We start from the raw sequence: 21,312 nt of genomic DNA, 5'->3' as shown, positions 1-21,312 counted from the left end.
CAATGGTGGGCTGGGATGCTCAGGAAACTTGTCACTCAATGTGACACTCTTGGGCCAGCTTTGCTGTGGACAGCATATATGGCTCATAGGGCAAGGAGCTCCTTGGTCCCACTGAGGTTCCCCTGGACATGTGGTTTGACCCACAGCTGCATGCCCTGGGTCTGGGATTTTGTTTCTGAGTTTCTGAGATAGTTTGGTGTATGTTGCTCAGACAGGCTTGCTTTCTTCAGAGCATGATCTGGGTCGGTTCTGGGTAATTCTGAGCAGACTCCCTTTGACTCTTTAACTCTTCATTGGGGCCCTGACCTCTCTGTAAGCTTGGAAAAGGGCCTTTAGGCTGGGGCTGCTGTTCTGCAAAACAAGGAGATGAGCCGCCCACAAGAAACCACAAGCCTTGTAGTTTTCTGACAAGTACAGCTGTAAGTCCCCAGGAGAAAGAGCATAGGCTGGTCACTGGCTGCATATTACTTCTGACTATGCCTCCTCAGCCTGGGTCAGGCAGCTTGTGTGAGCTAGCCCTGAGCTCAGCTCCTGGAGACATGTCACTGTTTCATTTTGATTCTTTTTAGCCTGGATGGGTTCCTAGGGAGAGATGGGGTGGCTGGGAGCTGCTAAGAAGCCAACAGGCTGGGTGTGGTGACCCCACACCCATCTCTGGACCCAGTGTGTGTGATCTGATCTCAGCTGTACAGTGGGAAGATGTTAGCTCCAGGGCAGATCTAAGGGTCACTGTCAGATGAGCTGCTCAAGTCCTCTGAGGATGAGGATGAGGTTCCCTCCCTGTCCTAGCAGCAGTGGGCAGAGTCTGGGACAGGGACTACTAAGGGCCTGCATTCTATAAAGCACATCAAGAACTCTTCCTTTGTGAGCCCCCTGGACCCCAGAGGTGGTTATGATGTAGTGCTCAGTGGGGCTAGAGCCAGCCTGCATGTCCTCACCAGGAAAGGGTGTCCCTTTCTACATCCACGAGCAGACAGGCCTGTGCATCCCACCCCAAGTGTGCTTCTGGGGCTGCTTGTACATGCTGGGTCTGTGCTATCCCTCTTCTGATGCTCTTTTCTCTCCCTTTTAGGAAGTATGGTAGTGGCTATTCAGGATCAGCATCCAACCAGATGAGGACACCGGGTTGTTAGCCCTCAGGCTTCAGGATAGTGGCCAGAGGAAATGTCATAGGGTGGGAACAGAACAAATTGCTGGGTCCCCTTAGACCTCCTTGTGTTTGGCTTGTAGGACCCATACCAAGGTGCTGTTCCTCCTTAGCTGTTTCTGTGTCCAAGCTTACAGGATGGGGATGGATGTGACTGAGTCAGAAAAGAAAAGCCCAAGTTTTCAGTTTGCACCAAAGGTCACTATTTAGTCTGCTTCTGAATAGGCTCAGGTGTTTCTTCCCCATGGGAGTGGTGTGTGTGTGTGTGTGTGTGTGTGTGTGTGTGTGTGTGTGTGTGTCTGCATTGGTGTCACACATATGCACATGCATGTGTCCTGATAGAGGAATGCTGGCATTTTAAGGAAGCCCAGCCAGTATCTGGCCTGATCAGACTCCATCATCCACCAATCCATTGTAAAAGTGTCCAGTTGGTTTCTAGGATGCATGTTCTTCCCAGGCCCTGACTTTCTGCCATGAGTATTGTGAATGATACATAGCAGATACACACCAAAATAAGGTCTGTACCTGGACAGAGAATGGTCTCCAGGTTTGTGGTGGGGGCACTACTGATTTCCTGCAACAGGGCTAAGATGGGTACATGGAACTTGGGCAATATGTAGCCTGCTCTGCCCCTTGCTGGGCTGTATGTAGCCTGCTCTGCTCTGCTCTTGCTGGGCTGTATGTAGCCTGCTCTGCCCCTTGCGAGTCTCTGTACGTGAGAATGTAGTGTCTGTGCAGGTTGTACACACTCAGTTTCTTCCAGGGCAGATGCTGACAGAGCTGACCAAGACAAGGTTTGGGATTCTCAGGATCAAGAGAATCATGCCCTGGGTCATGGGGGTTCAGCCATTCACTACCTCAGTTGACACTGCTCTCCACAGCCACCTCTCAAGAAACCTCGTAATAACTCAGCAGAATCTCAGGGTTCCAGGATCTCAGCAGCACCTCTAATTCAGGAAGCTCTGGGTTTCTGTGGAACAGACTGAGGCTGTCCTCAGCCCCTTTGAGACACCATTGCCTTTCTCGATGGTAGAAACCCAGCTCACTGGAGTCCCTGGAGTTCTGTGCATGCTCAGTGACACTGTCAGATCCATTCAAACCAAGATCCAATGGAAGCAGGTAAAGTAGGTTCTGAAAGTTCACATTTTCGATCCATTGCAGATTCCTAGTCTAGAGGTGCCCACTTTTTGAGACCTGTGACCTTACATCTAGCTCTATACCTAGCAAGGGCTGAAAGATAGTTTTCTGTATCATGGGCCTTAATGAATCATGCAGAATGCTAGAGAGAGAAAATGTTCTGCCCTGGCTTCCTACCCTAGTGTTAGGCCTGGACTCAAGCAACCAGTGTGGCTCCTTGGATGCAAATTAAAGGTGCCATCTTGGTTCCTGTTCTGTTGCTGTGAAGAGACACATGACCAAGACAACTTAGAAAAAAGCATTTAATTGGAGCTTTGCCTACAGTTTCAGACAGTGAGTCTGTGGCCATTATGGTGGAGTGCATGACAGCAGGCAGGCAGGCAGGCCGGCCTGGTGCTGGAGAAGTAGCTGAGAGCTCACATCCTGATCTGCAAGTTGGAGACAGAGAGACAGAGACTGGGCCTGTCTTTTAAAACCTCAAAACCCACTTCCAGCAACACACCTCCTCCGACAAGGCCACCCCCCCAACCCTTCCCCAAACCGTTCCACCAACTAGGGACCAAACGTCCAAATATATGAGCCTGTGGGCAGCTCTTCTCACCCAGACCACCACATCTGCCCACTGTCAGAGCTGTGCACCATGTCTTGGGAACCTTTCTGTCCCCTCTTGCTTTCCTTAGAGAAAAGATCATGGGATGGTCTGGTACTGATGTTCTCTGGTTCTGGAAGAGGTTCCCAGCTCTCCCAGAGAGTTAAAGATAAACTAGGTGCCTCAGGAACCTACAACAAGGAACCAGTGCACAGAGCCCAGGCTGCTGACTCCTGTGTGGCCTCTCCCGCACCGTCAGTTTCCTTTGTACTTGTGTGATAAAGAAATTAACTAGTGGCAAAGTATGGTGGTGTTCAGTTCTTACCCCCTGAAACTTTCCAAATGCTTTCTAATATGTGGCCTTGAGTTTTTCGCAAATCTAAATTTTCAAGGACATGCTTAGGAGGTGGCTTCTGGGTTCAGCATATACCTGTCGCCCATCTTGTTCTTTCACGGCACTAATTTGTCATTCTGCTTTCTCCCAGGCAGGATGAGGCATCCTTGAGATAGGCAGGAGATCTGTTTTGTGGAACCAGCAAAACCTGAGGGTGCACAACCCTGCACATGGGATGACAGGATCTTGCTTTGGAAGAAAGTTCCTTTTCCATTGAAAGTTTAGCTGAAAACCATTATGGATACATAAGCAGTTATAAAGAACAACACAAGGACTCAAGGACACAGGACAGTGAGACTACTGCACAGCTCCACCAACTGTAGAGTTCTGCCAGGCTCTGGCACCGCAGCCCATTCTTTGAGCACAAGTTATTGATGTAGGCAACACCTACCTTCTTCAGACACGTGCTGTGTACACTGGTGTGTGTCTTAGGGTGAGCCTGTGTTTCCACTGTAGTCAAGATGCAGACAATCAATGGCCACCTTGCCCTGATCCAAACACCCTGTACCTCCTAGTCATTATTGTCCCACTGAATCTGTCCTGGATACCCCAGATGTAGGTTGTTTCTTATTCAGAAAGCCCTACCCTGCTGTCCTGATCCCCCTCTGCCTCCTCCATTTCCAGGAGATAACTGTGTTGTCATTGCTGAGCTGAGTAGACACCTGCCTTGACTTCTTTGCTTTTGAGAATAGTCTTGCAAGTATCAGCCTGGTGCCTTCCTTTCTGGGAACAGCTGGCATGGGCCTGTGTCCTATGGGCTGGAGTAGACTATGTGGGGTGGTTTTAGGGATTTAGAATGAAGTCAGAATATTCCTATAGGCAACTGGAGGTGTCCTGAGAGGAAAGTAAATTGAGGAGACTGTTGTGAGCCTCCTGAGAGAGGTGCCAGCTAAGGCCTATCGTTGCTGTTAGGGGAGGTCCCACCTCCAGCAGTGACGCTCACCCACAGTAGTGTGCAAGCCCCATCAGGTACCCCAGAGACTTCTTGGGGCCTCCATCTAGTGCTTGCTGGGCATGTGGTTAGGGGCTTCTGGCATCCTGCCATTTTTCCCTTTTTCCCAAGAACCCTCCAGGCAGAGGGCAGGGGACTGTGGAGAGTGGATCTGCACTGGCCCCAAGGGCCTGTTTTCAGGGTTCCCTACCATTATCTCTGTTCACATACACACATGCTCACATAGAGCTCTAACGTGCTCACACATTTGTGTGTACACACACACACACACACACACACACACACAGACACACACACACACACACACTGCCCCTGATTGCCTGATTGATGGGCAGAAAACACTTCCCTTAACATCTCTGTCAGTGTCCCCCTCGCCCTGCCTGCTCCGGCCTTCAAGGTAGATGCCCTGTCCTTAAAGCCTGGCCTCACAATAGAACAAGAACTATAGTCAGATACATATAAAGTGGGGAAATTCCTCAGGCTCCCTCTGGCCACCAATGAAGGTCTAAATCTGCCTATTGGTGGCAAAACAGTGATCACCCATTACAGATGTTACTGGCATGGTTGATGCAGAACCCCAGCTGGGAGATACTATGGCAGCCCCTCTGTTGCTGGTTGACACTACTGTTTTTGGTTTTTTGTGTTTTTGTTTTTCGAGACAGGGTTTCTCTGTGTAGCTTTGGAGCCTGTCCGGGAGCATGCTCTGTAGATCAGGCTGGCCTCAAACCCACAGAGATCCATCTGCCTCTGCCTCCCGAGTTCTGGGATTAAAGGTGTGTGCCACCACTGCCCGGCAGGTTGACACTATTGTTTAGCAAACTGTCCCAGCAGTAGTCAGCTACTGTGTTCTCGTTCGTTCTCTCCTCTCTCTCTCTCTCTCTCTCTCTCTCTCTCTCTCTCTCTCTCTCTCTCTCTCTCATCTTTCTAGACCTTAGTATCCCATCCATGTTTGCTACTCAATGGAGTCTCTAAAGAGATGCTGGGTGGCTTGTGTCCAGGATGAGAGGGCCAGAAAACCCCCCTGGTGTGATGTCAGAAAAGACCCAACACTAAAAATCAGGTTGGGTGGAATCCAGAGCAAGGTGAAAGATATGGTCAAATGGGTTCTCAGCCCATGCTTCCCTGGTTCTGGGGGAAAGTTGAGGTCTATTCCATGCCACAGGGTCATGGTGGTCACTTGAACATTGGCTGGTGTGATGCTCAGAGGGACTTGGTGTTGAGCTCACCAGGAATCAGCTCAGCTAGACCCTGGGACATCGAGCAGGTGCTTCTAGCATGAAAAACAGACTTGGCTAGGACTCGGGGCCATTTGGCTCCAGGGTCAGTCAAGTTCATGCTGATCCTCTCTTCCGCTGCTCCATGTACCCTCCTCCCTTCCCACTTTTATCATTTTGGTAGGCATTCCAACTTTTATGAATGACAGCCCCAGCCAACACTCTCCAGCATGAAGCCATTGCAAGATCCAGATAAGGAACGTAGGCCTTCTGACCAATCAGTGACATTCAATCTCCGAGACACAGTCACAAAGTACCCATGACCTTGGCACTGCTCTTCTACCTGGAAGAGAACATGGCCTGGAAAAAATGCACCTGCTGTTCCAGTGACCTACCCTAGGGCTGAGTAAAAGGTACCCAGAGTGTTCACTTTGGGCAGAGGGGCTTCCATCTCAGAGGGCATCTTGCCTGGAGCTCATGAGAAAGGAAGGCTGATATCTAAGTTGAACATAAGACTCCTCACCAACCAAAACCTGAGTGACTCATCCCTAGGAATCCAAGACTCAGAGCAGGTGACTGTTTCTTCGGGGACTTGGTAGCCCTTCCCACATCCTCCCTCAAAACACTCATTAGACCTCTGGCCCCCTCAATGCCCACCCATGAACAAAGAGCTCTCTCTCCAGTGCAGAGGACAGCAGAATGCAAAAAAAGGAAACTGTCTCCTAACCTCGGTGACCACCTGGGCACAGGAGGCTGGGCTGGGGCACAGGCCTGCCTCTAATCTGCAGGAAACACTGCCTTTTCTCCAGCTGTTTGCTGGGCCTCCAGTTAAGTGGGACTTTAATAAAGTGCTGGTTTCTGTGAGTAGGTGAGGGGTTTGAGGAAGTAGAATTCAAACTGAAAAAAGAAAAGAAATAGCCCTGAGGTGACCATACCCTGGATGGGAACGTTTCCCAACTTGGACCTCCCCAGAGCTCCTGAAGCGCTGCTCTGCCCTGCTTCCTGGCCACTCTGGGAGGCAGAGCATCAGCACCTGAAGGAGTTAAGCACTTCATGGGGGAACATGGGCTTCTAGTGCCATTTTGTTTGTGAGCTCTGTGCAGTTACCAGTTCTAAATAATAAGGTGGCTTGTTAATTACCCCCCCCCCCAATTTACCTTTCTGCCGCACACAGGCAATGGGAAGGTTTACGGGGGTGTTCTTTCAAACCTAAACAACTCTGGGCCCTGGGGTGGAAGGAGCTCCGCTGCCTTGTGTTGCTGAGTCCCTGAAAGGATCCCACCAGCCAATTAAAAAGGAACCGCTGGCCACTTAAAACATAGTCATTACTTCTGTGAATGCTGCTAAATTAAATAAGTGTTATCGGCATGATTTTTCCTGAGACTTTGGTTTCTTTTGAAAGAAAACATTTTGTTACTTCCACAGCTGGCTTGTTTGTAGCGAGTGCAGGGAATCTGAAATCGCTTTTCTTGTTCATGGAAGTTCTTGTCTCCCTGGAGGCTTTGATTTCACCAGCCAGCGTCAGGGAGCAGCAAGGGGCATGGGACATGGCTCCTGGGTGACTTCCAAAGGCCAACAGACCAGTGGCAGGATGGACCTGATCTGGGAGATCTGGATCAGGGGTCAGCCTGATGAGTGAGTGAGGGCCCTACCCACCCCCTCCCACCTCACCTCTGGCTTTCCTCACTGACTGAGGTCAGATTCTCAGTACAGAAAAAGTAACCATTTTTCTTCCCTGTGCTGTGCAACCAACCTCTACCTCTAATTCTGGAACATTCTCACCACCCAATGGAGAATCAGCACCCATGAACAGTCACTCCCCAGCTCCTCCCAACCTTTACAGATTTGCCTCTTCTGGATGCTGGGTAGATGCATAGTATTTGTCTTCCATTTTATGTAATGTATTTTTAAAATCTTAGTGGACATGTAATAATCATTTGTATTGATAAGACACTGTGGTGCTTCCTCCCATGTGCACACTGGAAAACGAGTGAGCCTTTACAGAAACAGTGTGATTTCACATTGGGGAGTGGGAAGGGATTTATAGGCTCCAGTGTGATGTTTATTGTGTATACACATCGTAGGCATTGGGGAATAGTCAAGTCGGGGTGACCAGTGTGACACCTCTGTGTGGGAGGGGTAGGAAAGGAAAGAAGCTAGAGAATTAGATAGGAAAAGTGAGTGTAGGTATTCCTGGGCAGTTTGCATGCGAGGTCTGTCTGCATGGTGAGCTTTGTGTTCCTGGTGGGTAGACCCTGGTGTGGACGGAGCACAGTCTCAGCAGTCTCACTGTGTTGCTAGGGGCTTGAGCTAGTCTGGCCTCTGGCTGCTTGAGTCCTTGCTGGTTTGAAGCCCTGTTAGTGGTGCTGTGGGGTACACACCAGAAATGGGATTGTTTTCCTTTCTGTATGCTCTCCTCCTTGCCCTCACAGACCTTCTCTATCCAATGTCATCACAGCCTTAGTGTACCAAGGTGCTTGCTCCTTTTATATTCTAAGTGGCTCTGTCTTGACATTGACCTTTGACCCTAGAGAAAACCCATGATTAGCTGGGGACCCTCATCCTTTTGCTCAGTCCTGTGGCCTGCACCTTGGGTACCATGGCCATGGGCTCAACTATTTCTAATCTGCCTTGAGGTCACCAGGAACTTGCAGAAACCCCATACAGAATCTGGCTATCCCTGTGTGATGTCCGGAGTAGCTTTATGCTGGGGTGGCAGTTTTTAGCAAAACTCAGATTCTGAATTTTCTTCAAAATATCCAAGTTCCCCCAATCTCCGAGGCCACAGATGAGCACTGGGATGATCCCACAGCAAATATGTCATCATCCCTATGACAGCCACTGTGGCTGCTTTTCCACGGAAGAGCTGGGCAGCGCATCCTCAGGTGACTACACAGATATGGTTGCCTGCTTCTCACAGTGAACAGTGAGGGAGAGCTCGGCTACACTGCCTGTAGCATGTTGGTTCCTGGAGGAGCCTGGTGGGCTCTCCTCCCCAGGGCCACTGATACGGAATACCTGTTGCCAGGTTTGGGACGGTGCAGAGGTGGTATTGGCCAGGCAAAGGGTAGCAGCCTGAATTCTGCTGGACCTCTGGTGCCCTTGGGTTCCATGAGGGCCACATCTTCGGGGAGTCCCTTCCTATAGACACTGATGCTACATTATCTCTTTAGGTGACGGTGACGTTGTAAATAATATGTATGAACCTGACCCGGACCTGCTGGCCGGCCAGAGTGCCGAGGAGGAGACTGAGGACAGCATCTTGTCCCCCATCCCTATGGGGCCGCCGTCCCCCTTCCCTACCAGCGAGGACTTCACTCCTAAGGAGGGCTCGCCTTATGAGGCTCCTGTCTACATTCCTGAAGACATTCCAATCCCACCAGACTTCGAGTTGCGAGAGTCCTCCATCCCAGGAGCTGGTCTGGGGATCTGGGCCAAGCGGAAGATGGAAGTTGGGGAAAGGCTTGGCCCCTACGTGGTGGCGCCCCGGGCCGCACTGAAGGAGGCCGACTTTGGATGGGAGGTGAGAGTATGCTCAGTCTGAGCATGATTGATCGTGGCCATTTATCTTGTGTTCAATCTATTTATAAAGCCGGTGCAGCCACTGCCCCAGGCAGGAGGCTCGGTCTGTTGGAGAGAGAGCATTCGAATGTCACATTTCCCAGGGTTATTTTATCCAGCAGCTCGCATGACGTGACTCAGAAAACATTGCAGTCCCCTCGGATGCCCATCAGCCCCGACGGCTGAGGCACCCTCTTCCCGGAAATGTGTCTTTTATGAGCTCATGTTTTAAAACATCTCAGGCCTCCTACTAGATGGAGGTACTAACCCCCCACCCTCATTGCTGGATAGTTGAGTGTTCCAGAAGCAGCAGCAGCTTAATGCTGAGAAGTCTCCATCAGGTTGAGGCAGCTTACAAAACAGGCCTGGTGGCCATGCAGCTCCAAAAACCAACCTTAAAGGGGGATCCACTCTCAGATTTGGGAGCAGAAGCCTTGCCTATTTAAACTTCCTTGTCACATCTTCATGGACCTTTACGGGGCTGGAGCTCATGTGAGTTGACCTGTGCAGATGGGTTGGGAAGGTTTGTGTGCTAGGTGTTGCTCTAAACCAGAAGCATCCTGAGGTGTCTGCTCAGGCCATGGGGGCACACTGAGGGGCTTGTCAAGATGGCCTCATGGGAAGTAAGAATGCCACAAAGGCACGTTTTCCTGTAGGCCCCGACCTTCCTGTGGCCCACAGGGCTGGTTTCCAGTGGTAGTTTTGGCAGGAAGCCTGCCTGGGTGGAAAGCAGGAATGCAAATCCAGATTCCTTTTGGTGTTTCACAACCTCCACAAAGTGCCTGCATCGAGGTCAGTGCCAGGAAGGGCAAATGGTCCAGGCAGGGAGAGAACCTGCTAGCCTGCAGTGATTCCCTCCTATCCATGGGGCTGGGGTTGGTGTCAGGTGGGACAAGGATCTACTTCTGGTCTGTTTGCCTCTCTCAGACCCTTGACAACCTTGAGAAAGTTTTCAAGCAGATCTGGATGTTGGTTTTCTTTGTAGAGTGAGGAAAGACTTAAGGCCTGGCATTCTCTCCTTGGCTATTTTACAGTCTCCAAACTTTGCACACCAAGACTCCACAGCTGCCGAGAACTCTGATGAAATGTCCTCTTATGCATAGTTTCCTGCTCCAGACCCTGGGAACTCTAGATGCTCCAGCAAGCACCACGGATTTCCCTTGGTCCTGTCATGTGTAAAGCCTTTTGCAGGAATAGTGTTGAGAGCCAGGGAAGTTGATGCATCTGCTGGTGGTAGCTAGATCACATCCATATGCTGTTTATGTGCCCCACAAGACTGAGGCTGAGTGCCTGGGCCTCTGGGTGTCTCAGAAGACAGGTGGAATAAGGTCCCTCGTATCACAGGGTCTTGTTTAGTTCACTGTCAAGGGCACTGGGGCTCTTATCTGAGTGTGAGCCACCCTTACTTGTACTTCAGAGAGCTTGGAGGGTCCAGGTGAGAAGCTATGTTGACCAAGCATATGTGGAGATGGGTGAGTCCAAGCATGGTGGGAACTGTAGCTCAGTAGCTAACTTGGCATGTCTTCAATCACCAGTGGTAACAGATGCAGGGGATGGGGACCCAGGTTGAGATCATCTTTGGGCCTGACTGGCTAGGTCAGGGAACCAGTTGAGGCAGGAGAGGAGAGTAGTAATCCCACCCTTCTAGTGGGCACACACTGTGCTTTGTGGCCCAAGGAGAGTGTTTTTAAACAACATGGCAGTTGAGTACTTTGGGCTCAGTTGGATTTGGCTTTGTGGAGGGCCTCTCCACCCTTCCCTGCTGGTGTGCTGGAGACGGTTGAAGGGTGTTTGTTTAATGCACTTAAAAGATCTTCACTATTTAATCAGTAGGCGAGCTTTTAGATGCTTGGAGGGTAAACAAACCTTGGTAATAGGTAGTTCTTTGGATGACCTTGAAGTGACTTTGTTCTTGTCTGCTCTGCGGTTAATACAAGTTTCTGTTTGATTTTGGTTTTTAAAGAAATGCCCCGTATCACAGTGGCTCCCTGGGTACCAGGCCTGGTACAGGCTGTCGCTATCACGCCTTGGAGTTTGCTGGTTTCTGCAGTCTTGTTTACTCTCTGCGGAGGTGCTTGAGAGTGAGTTGTCCTCCCCCATTTCTACCAAGAGCTTTGTCCCATGGTAGTGACCTGACTGCTGACTCTCAGGGAGGTACTTAGAAATAGCTGCTCCAGCAGTGCCCTGAAACAGTGTTGCAGATGCACCTAGCATTAGCTCACCTAACCTTGTTTTCTTTTCAAGTTCAGGCAGTTATCAGCTGTTTCTGTGACCCTTTTCTGGGCTTTGTGTTCTTCCATGGCCAAGCAGTTAGTTGTGCCCTTGGGATTGGATTCTTGGAGCCTCTGACAGGACTGGAGTGGAAACCATTGCTGTCCAGGGAGGAAAGAGGAGGTTCCTGGGGAGCTCTCAGTTCCTGGAGTCAAGGATTAAGTCAGAAGTAGGTTCTGTTGAGTCCCACAGGCTGGAGCCTCTGGGCCTGGGAAAGCACTGAGACCTCTCCTCACAGCTTTTCTCAAATTTTTCCGTGTGTGAACTATACTTCTTCATGGCCCTTCTACTGCTTCTTTGTGCTCCTCAAAGTCCAGAGGTAGCTCAGCAAAGTAGTGAGTTTGCTACCCCTCCTAGCTTTTCCTGACTTACTCAGGCTACATGCCTTTTCCCCGATCATGGCTCAGGACAGAAAGAAAACCCAGGACCCAGGGCGCAGGTCTCTCCTGAGTCCAGAGAAAGGGACCTTCTGTTAACTTCCCCAGCTACTTACACAAGGTGGCCTAGCCACTAACCCTCTGTACCTCTGCAAGTGCTGAGAGAGGCAGAGGCTACCAGAAAAGTGTTAATGTTCAGGTCTGTTGAAGGCTGGGGACTCCAGTTGGTCTGGGGCAGTGTGAGGCATGCATGGGGTGTAATCTCAGAATGGCCCCAGATTGCATACATAATTATTCACTCTCACACTCATAATTAAGTTCTGTGAATCAGAGTAATTGAATTTTGTGATCATTAACGTGGTGACATTTTAACAAAGATGACAGATGAAAGCTAAGGAGGGTCCGTTCTGTTTGGTTTCCCTGAGGAGTGGCCCAGGAGTAGAGTGCACCAGTCTGTGGCCAGTCTGCACTCCTGAGCTTGGGTCCTCTGGAGAGCCTGCAAACAGAGGGAATAACCCTATGGTCTTCTGGTGGACAGCTTGAAGTGAAGGTCAGACTTACTGTCTGTGCCATCACTTGGGATATTGTGGCAATCTTTACGTCCTTTCTGAGAGCAGGGTTCTTGTTTTAGACAATAAAATGAAAAGATGGGTATCAAGGCCCAGATAGCATGAGGTTTCAAGGGGACTAGGAGGAAAAAGTTCTTCTTTTCTCCACATGGGTCAGACAAGGATGATTATGCAACCCATGGATCTGACGGTGACAGGGGACGGCCTCTGACTTCCTGCCCCTGGTGGCAAGGCACTCCCACCCCAGGTAGACTCTCCTTTGATAAAGCAGAGCTAGGGGTGCAGCAGCTGAGCCTGTGCCTTTCAGTGTTCACGTGGGGCTCAAAGCCCATCCCTTGTCCAGAACTGGCCTTGGAGGCTGCCTCTCTTCTTTCCTCTCATATATACTGAGCTTCCTTCCCTGAATGCTTTGGGACCACCAGGTTATGGTTCTTGGTTGTTTGAAAGGAAGCATGTCGGATGTCCTGGCCCTGGCTGATGGGTCTATATGTGGGTGTGGGTGTGGTTTCAATGGCTGGACATCCCTGTGGGCTCTGTCCCAATTCCCAGGCTCCTCCATCTGGCCACCATCCCCCCCCCCCCCCCCCCCCCATGTCATGCCCTGCTTACTGACACGAAGCCTTGCACTCACCCTGCCGGTGGGAATAAATCACCCCGTGATTGCGTTTTATTGCCCTGAGGTCTGCAAAAGCAATGATTTTGATCATGTGTTAAGTAAATTATGACATTTATCATCGTGCTATTTATTTTGCTAATTAAGAGATGGCTGCTGTGACAGCCTAGAGGGATGGGCTATGGCTGGGCTGCTCAGAGGCCACCTGCCCCAGGCAGGGTCTGCAGCTGTGTGCCTGAGCTTGCTTGGGTAAGGCAGGGTACCTGGGGAGGCACCAGAGACAGGCTCTCTCACTGACAATGGCCACTCCACTCCGCTCCAGAGTTAGACTAGGTTCTTGTAGAGGATGTCTCCAGAAAGTCACTCTCTGAGATTGTGTTGAGCCTGTGATTGACACACAAACATCATCTGCTGAATGAATGTGTCTCCCAGTGTTTAAGAGGTGTTAATGGGAACTGATGGGGCTTCAGTCCTCTCAAGAATTTACTCAAGTGGACTGCCTCATTCCCTGGAGTGAGGGTCTGAATATTAATACATGCATTCATTTATTCAATCAACAAATAGGCCAAGATAGCAGGGCACTCTGGGGAGATAGAAGAAATAGCCTGGAGTCCTCAGCCTGCCCCATTCCCCCCTCTATGCTGCAGTCTTGGGGTCCTCTGTCAGTTCCTTCAGGGTTCCTGAGACCCACAGATGTCTTTGGAGAGAGTCAAGATCTACTTATCATTTAGGGACCCCTGAGCTACCCTAATGACCAGAGATGTCAGGGCTAGAAGACACTGTAGGTGAGAGCTGCCCTCTCCCTGCTGTCAATTCTGAGAAACTTCTGCACATTTAACATGAACCATTCACTCCAGACACCAGCCTTGAATAGCTCGGCTGGAAAGAATGTAATGTGTGCTTATGTATGTACATGTTAGCCTTCTCTGCACATTGCAGGGACTTGGTGTCTGTTTCCTAGGGAAGGCAGAGGTATCCACACAGTGTAGCCCTTAGCCTCTAGCCCCCCCCCCCCCCCAAAGCCTCTTCAGGATGAAGGTCTTCTAAGAGACTGTTAAAGCCACTGTGATCTCACATTAGATGGCTCTACCAAGGACCGTCATCTCCAAACACTGAGAACATGCACTCAGGGGACCCAATGCTCCTGCTAAAATTGATCCCAGGGCAGGAGAGATAATCAGGTAGGTTTGCCAGTTCCCAGAGAGCAGCCCAGCCTGCAGAGGGGATGGACTGCGATCTCACCTCAGGACCCCAGCTTGGGTCTCAGATTCAGCTTCGGGGTTCTCAGAGGCAGCAGCCTTTGTCCCCTCTCCTACAGCCTTCACAGACTCTCACATCAAGACTTTTTCTTCCATTGGACTTGTCCCTAGACACACAGACAGAGGTACCCCCTCCCAGCATGGCTGTGCTTCGGGGAACCTGCTACTTCCTGCTTAATTTTAGACTAAAGTCCTGACATTGACCACCCAGAGTCTAGGGATCATCTGATCTCTACCCTGCTTGGCCTTGGCTGCTTTGGGAGACCTTAGCAAGCAGATCTCATTGTGGGCTCTGAGCAGAAATATGAGCTCAAATCCTATAGAGATCCCCATAGATCTTGGGTTAATACTGATCTTAGACATAGAGGAAACCCTGGGAAACATCCCTCTCACCATGCATGTGCGTTCCCACCAGCTAACACCCCTCCATCAGAAGCTACATGCTTGGCCTGTACTACTTGATTAGATGGTTTCTCATCATGAAAGACTTAGGCAAAGAAGTTGTAGATTGGGGTGTGGGGCTGAAAATTGTATCTTTTTAAGTCCGCATTTTGGTGCTGGCAAAGGAGCCAGAATTAGAAGAGTCTTCATGAGTCCCAGGATGAGGCGTGTCTTGCTGTCAGTCTGTGTCTGGGATGCAGTGAGCTCCCTCTGATGAGGGAATCATTTGATCTGCCTGCCCTTTCTGATCCCATAATGGGTGTAGGAGAAATGGAGTTCATTTTAGAGACACATGCATGAAGCCTATGACTGTCCCAGAGCAGCCCATGAGTGCAGTGCTGCCCCAAGGCCTTCTAGACAAAGAGATTCACTGAGTCACCATATGCTTTTGGATAAGATCCCTAATGACTCATGTGTGTAGCAACATTTGCCAGACAGTGAATGCCCAGTGGAGATGGTCAGCTTGGGAAGGAGGCAGCTTACAGACTCGTTGACCTCATTCAAGTCACCATATGCATCCCAAACAGCAGTGGGAGAGCATGACACCCTCCCCTCTCAGAACCTCATGCATTTCCCTCCTAAACACCAGGCTTCTTCTGATTCCACGGGATATGAACAGGCTCATACACCCCTGCAGCTTTGCCGTTCTCTTTGGAGCTGCCTGCTCCAAAGCAAGGCTGGGTATCCAGGGCCAACTGGTCAGAAGGCCAGGACTTCCTAAACTGATGCTGGGACTGTCTGTAGCTACAAGGCCTTCAAGCTCTCCATTCTCTGGAAGACTGGCTGCAGGGTCTGGGATGGCAGGAAAGGCAAGCTAGGGACAGACCCAGTGTCTATGCAAGTCGCCCAAGAAATGAGTCTACCTAGCTAGGGAATGGGGCATAACAATTCCAACTGAATTTGCAAAGAAAGATTTGGAGATGACAAGTTAATGTATCAGGCCCTGTGGGTCCCTCTTAGGTATCTTGATCTCAGAACTAATGTATAGGGTCATGGTTCTCGCCTGACTGTCTGTTGATATCATCTGATCACTTCCAACAACACAGGAACCCAGGCTCACTCTGGGAGGGGCCGGTTATCTCTGTTTGTCGGGAGCATTTGGGTTTAAGACCAAGAGCCCTCATAATCATCCAGCAACAGAACTTGTGACAGCTCCCAGAGATTATAATCCACAGTCAAGGTCTATAACAACTGGCCTAGGAAAGAAGAGGGACAGTCCCTCTACTTGTTTGATATCCCACCAGAAGGGCCAGCATGAGGACGACTGTGGCATGTTCTGTGTACCTGGCATAGAGGCCATGAGGGGCCATGTGGACAGTGAAGGGCGTTAAATTTCTCAGTAGGCAATGCTGCTTCCAGAAATAGGCATTTTTAAGGAGCTACCTAGGTCCTGTGTGTCGCTCAATACCACATGGAAAGACCAGTGTACAACACTCAAGGCCTTCCTCATATACTCATGCAGGTTCACACTCGGGGGAACACTCAGACACAGATGGGCACACCTGTATACTTATATGCTTCCATGTGTAGGACAAGCTTAAGCCATATAGCAAGGGTTCTGGAATTCTGCCTCCCACTCAGGGACTTACCTCACCTCTCTCTTACACCCCTGTTGGGTGCACCCTTATCGTTCCTTCAGCTCTGGGTGCCCCTTGTTATGTCTTGTTCTATAGTTCTACCAGTGGGAGGGCAGTGCCACTGAAGGTATTGTATGGTGTGAATCCTGGGCAATGGGTCCTGGGCAGGGAGGCCAGCAAGGGCCCACTGTCCCTGGGATGGCCACACTCTCTAAAGCAATGTTTCTCAACCTTCCTAAGGCTGAGCCCCTTTCACTCAGTTCTTCATGTGGTGGTGACCCCCCCAACCATAAAATTATTTTCATTGCTACTTCATAACTGTAATTTTGCTACTGTTATGGATCATAAATATCTGATGTGAAGGATATCTGATATGTGACCCCTGTGAAAGGGTCATTTGACCCCTAAAGGGATTGTGACCTACAGGTTGAGAACCACTGCTGTAGGGATTTTTAATGGTGGTTCCCATCTCATCTAAAAACCAAAGTCATCTTCTGATTATGCTTTTTTCCTCTGGCCCTAGAATTTTGCAGTACTTGGCCCTCCACCTAGGCACTTCATGTACCCTTGATGCAGGGCAACCTCTTTTTGTCTAGTTGCTGGAGAGACTTATTGAGGCTAGGATATGCTGTGGGCCTTTCTTCCCAGTGCCAATTAGAAATGTGCTTATGGAGGCAAATGAAATATCTAAAACCGTTGAGGATACCACTGAGCAAATGCTCCTAGGTGGATGCCATGAAGCCTGACCATGCAATGATGCCTGAGGGGCCCTTTCCCAGCCTCAGCCCACTGTGTCTTGCTTGGAAAGACCCCTCAAGATCTAGGGGAAAAGCCACATATGGCCATTTCTCAAAGACAACTGTGGGACCCAATAGCCAACCTTTCCCGCCTCTCCCAAGCACACTGACAGCAACCCCACATTTTCAGTCCAGGAATGCCATGGAATCCTGTACTATCTTAGGCCCAGCTCTGAAGCCGGGTTTATAAGGAATTTTAGAAAAACGGAGAAAGAATGACTAAGAATACCTCCCCGGTGGCTCTCCTTCACTTCCTTAAGGGGTAATAACTCAGCAGCAACCCGGCAGAGGGCTCTTTCTTTAAATAGAGTGTTCTGATTCACAGGCGAAAAAGGGAAATAAATGTTTTCTTTTCATATTCGAGAGACATCCGCGAATGCCAACTTCTTAAATGGTATTTTGCCATCCAGCTCACACACCACCCCAGTGACAGCAAGCGCCCATCCTGACTCGGAATGCTGGTAGTGTGCTGACATGTGAAAATATGGGGCTGAGGTGGAGTGGGAGGTCCCAGCAGAGGGGGAGGCTGGGGTAGAGAAGAAGGTGGGCTACTCTAGGTCTCGGCTCAGTCTGCCTGTTAAGGTTGTCTGTGGAACAGAACCCCTGGCTCTTCTCTTTTTCTCTCCTATCGCCTGCCTGCCTTATTTCCTTAAGGAAAACAAGGACTGTGCACTAATGAAAGCTCACAGAGTCACCTGGGCTGACTGTGCCTGGCAAGCTTGATGAGCTGGGCCAACTGGGCAGAGGGGGAGGCAGGACACTAACCAGGGACTGACTGGGCACCTGCCCAGGTCCACATAAGGCCTGTTCTCCTCAGGGTGCTCTCCCCTAGCAGCACTGTGATTTACATATTGCTGCTGTCCTTTGGCTGAGAGGAGACCAAGACCAAGGGTCCAAGGGAGCCAGGCTCAGCAGGCCAGGCAGGAGTGGTGTGGCCACTTCCCTCCCCGACCACTGCTTGCTCCTGGGGCGGGAAGCTGACCTGCTGATAGGAGCGGAGGAAGGAAAGCCTGGTTAGTAACCATGTGGGGAAGTGATATAGGCCCCACAGGAAGGTCTGAGTCTGCTTGGGGTGAGGCCCAGGCTGGACTCCAGCAGGGCCAGAGCAGAGTCCAGTCTGAGTCCTGATTCCTTGGGTGGCACTTTCCTCTCAGAGCTGTGATTGCCTCTCTTGTAAAAACAAGTTCTCAGACCCTGCTCTGGGGACTGCAGCTGGGCCAGGCAGGGACCACTTAGTGCTCATGGTGTCTGTGACACAGAATTCTTCAGATCACAGGGAGAGCCATTGGCCATCCTGCAGATATGTGTGAGGGCTCTGCAGCAGCCTCTAGGATACCCAGGGTGAAGTGGGTAGACTTCAGAGGACAGGGTTGTGTTCAGACAAAACCATGTGGGACTCTGGCCCCAACAGCCCATAACATAGTGTCTAGACTTCCCCATCCCACAATGCACCTTGGTCTTGGAGTCTCTGAAGCAGTCTTTAGAGAAGTGCCCCAATACCCTCCCATCCAGGGTACTTTCAGGATACCAGTTCCAGAAGCACCTCTCTCCACAGGGATAGGATGCCTGTATCTGGGCCCAGGAATCTGCATATCAACAGCAACAGGGGTGGGCACTTGGTGCCTGCCTTGAATGTCTCTCTTTGCTGGTACTTCCCAAACCTCTCCTGTATGGCCTTTTAGCAGACCTGGCCCATGGTGTACACTCAGTCAACATGGTGGTTTGGTAATCTTGGAGCCTTGCTGTGTTGCTGGAATGAAGTTATGGAAGGCTTGGAGGGTGCTGCCTGTGCCAGGCAGGGAAGGGCAGGCACAGCACAGGGTTTCAGTCTGCATACCCAGCATATTCTCACAGGAGTAGCCTGGGCTCAGCATATTCTCACAGGTATAGCCTGGGCTGCTCTGGTCTGACCCTTGGAGGCAGAAAGCAACCAGACCACCAAGGCTGCAGGGATTGTTATATCAATCATTTGCACTGGGTTCCCAACCGTGGTTTTGGAAGGGGCAGGATGAGCCAGGAGGACAGCCCTCTCTCGGTGTCTCCCTGGGGAACCCAAGCCACTATGCTGACATCTGTCCCTTGTGAGCCCTCCCACCCCCTGTACAGGGTCAAAGAAGAACCCAGGTGTTCCAGGCCATAAAAGGTCTCTCTGGGCCTGGGTGGAGACATGAGCCTGGGGGCTCCCTCCACGGACAGAGGATAGCCTCACTGGTCTTATTAATGCTTCTCTCTGGCTGTGTCTCCTGGCACAGGGTAGTGCTTTTAATATGTTCCAGCCACCTTGGCTTCAGCCAGAGACGGGGGTGACGCTGCCACTCATGGGCCACCAAGCACCTCAGGGTGCACCTGTCTGTCTTCCTTTGCCCAGCAGCAGGCAGGCAGGAATTGTTTTGCCTGTATGGGACACCATGAATGGGTTCTCTCAGCCCCTGAGCCTGAGGATTGAGTTTGTCCTAAATGAAGTCAGCAGCCGTGTTCTGCCAAGTTCATCCCAGAGTTCTCTTCAAGCAGGGTAGGGGTGACCCAAGTTCCCCACTGAGGCTTGGGAAATGGGCAACACTCAACATCTTCCTGTACAGTGGAAGGTTTGTTTGACATGGCCTGGGCTTCTCTTTACATTGCTTGAAATTTTTGTCAGTTGGTAGAGGGGCCACCTAGCATTCATGAAATCTCAGTTCCATCCCTGCACCATATAGACCAAGTAGCACATGGGAAGTAAAAATGGGTTTCAGAGCCAGGCGGTGGTGGCGCATGCCTTTAATACCAGCACTTGGGAGACAGAGCCAGGTGGATCTTTGGAGTTCAAGGCCAGCCTGGTCTACAAAGCGAGTTCCAGGAAAGGCGCAAAGCTACACAGAGAAGCCCTGTCTAGAAAAAAAACCAAACAAACAAACAAACAAAAACAAAAACCAACAACAAAAAAATGCGTTTCAGAAGTTCACCGTCATTCTTAGCTACATAGCAAGTTTGAGGCCAGCCTGGGCTGCAAAAGAAACTTTCTTAAATAAACAAACTAACCAACCAGAAACGAGAATCTAGGTTACATGTACGTGTGCGTGTGCGTATTTGTGTTTGTGTGTGTGCATGCACTCAGGTCATAGTCATGGGTCAGTTTGGGGGGCACCCTGAACAGGCTCCCCATCACCTATAACACTGAATCAAGAGCACCTGCACACTGTGACTTTTCCCTGTACTCCAGCAGTGACTGATTGTGCCATCAATACTTTGTGAAGGCCCCAGCCTCCACTGGCAGCAGCGACAGCAGCCCAGATGTCCCCAGTTGTACCCCTCCACCAGCCCGAGCAGGGCAGGGATTACCAGCCCTGAGCAGGACCACAGGAACCACCTTTGTCTGCCTTTCAGGCTGTTTCTCCTTCTGGGCTAATGCCCAGTTTAATTGTACATCCTATTGTGTCATCCCTGTTCAATCATGTTCAAAAATACCTACATCCACTCCTTTCCCATTTAGATCTCTCCAAAGTCCATTCTGTCTTATCAGCACAGTAATTTCACGAGCAGAGCTAAGATTTCTGCCATTTAGGCCCCAGGCATTGTCTGACGCCGCGGCAGCTGAGATAAACCCTCACCCAGAACAAAGTCGAAATGACCTTTTACAAGTAGAAGCAGCCTTGTTTCCCTCTAGACTAATTTATCAGCCTTCGCTTCGGCCTCTGTGCTCAGCAGACGCCCGAAAGAGTGCTGGGAAGAGTGGGGGAGACAGGATTAGGATGCTTGGCTGGTTCCTGGATTTCAACAGGCGCCTCTGGAGCCATTGGCCGCCCATGGCCTCAGGAAGTGAAGGTAGGCCCACAGGGCTGGAGGATCAGCAAGATGTGTGCTGAAAAGGGTGGGGCCCCTGGGTCTGGGTACCCGGGAGACATGGCCAAGACCTCCCCAGCCTCCTTCAGCACTGAAATACAGCTGAGTAGGCCATACTGGGGACGTATATAATAAAGAGAGCACAGGGGCCACAGGTGCCTGGGGTTTCCCCTGCCACTGATTTCATCCTGGGTGTGCTGACCCCAGCTCCAGCAGTCTGCTAGAGCTCTGACCTCCCTGCCCGCTCCACGAACAAGTATCCATGAGAGACTGCTTGGCCTCCCAGGCTAACCAAGTTTACAGTTCTAGAAGGTTCCAGTAGGCCTGTCTGCTACAACTTAGCTCACTGGCCCCTTCAGACATTAGCATCCTGAAGAGTGGATGTCTTGTGAACCCCTTGTGCATGAAGATCTGTGCTTTGAGACAACTGACCAAATCCATAGCCAGAGGGGTTACCTGGGCATAAGCCCTAGGGATACTCCAGAACTCAATGACCGGAGCTGTGGACAAAGGATGCCATTTTGCTGGTCCTGGCACCTGCCCGCCCTGTGATGTGTCCTATATATAATATATCTCAGAGAGACCACTGGAGACA

The 21,312-nt window shown here is 50.6% G+C and overlaps 1 protein-coding gene across 2 annotated transcripts in view; it reads left to right on the top strand.

The window, feature by feature from the left end:
* Nucleotides 1–21,312, top strand: part of Prdm16 (PR/SET domain 16) — a 321,449-nt gene that overhangs the window by 99,736 nt on the left and 200,401 nt on the right. For both annotated transcript variants that reach the window (XM_036179796.1, XM_036179797.1), the window contains exon 2: nucleotides 8,607–8,956. In XM_036179796.1, the coding sequence (XP_036035689.1) occupies nucleotides 8,607–8,956 (350 nt within the window). The remainder of the gene's footprint in view (nucleotides 1–8,606; nucleotides 8,957–21,312) is intronic.

The sequence above is a fragment of the Onychomys torridus genome, chromosome 2, assembly GCF_903995425.1.
Source record: "Onychomys torridus chromosome 2, mOncTor1.1, whole genome shotgun sequence".
Classification (NCBI taxonomy): Eukaryota; Metazoa; Chordata; class Mammalia; order Rodentia; family Cricetidae; genus Onychomys; species Onychomys torridus.
The sequence above is the reverse complement of the archived record's forward strand: the minus strand, read 5'-3'. Positions and strand labels throughout refer to the sequence as shown.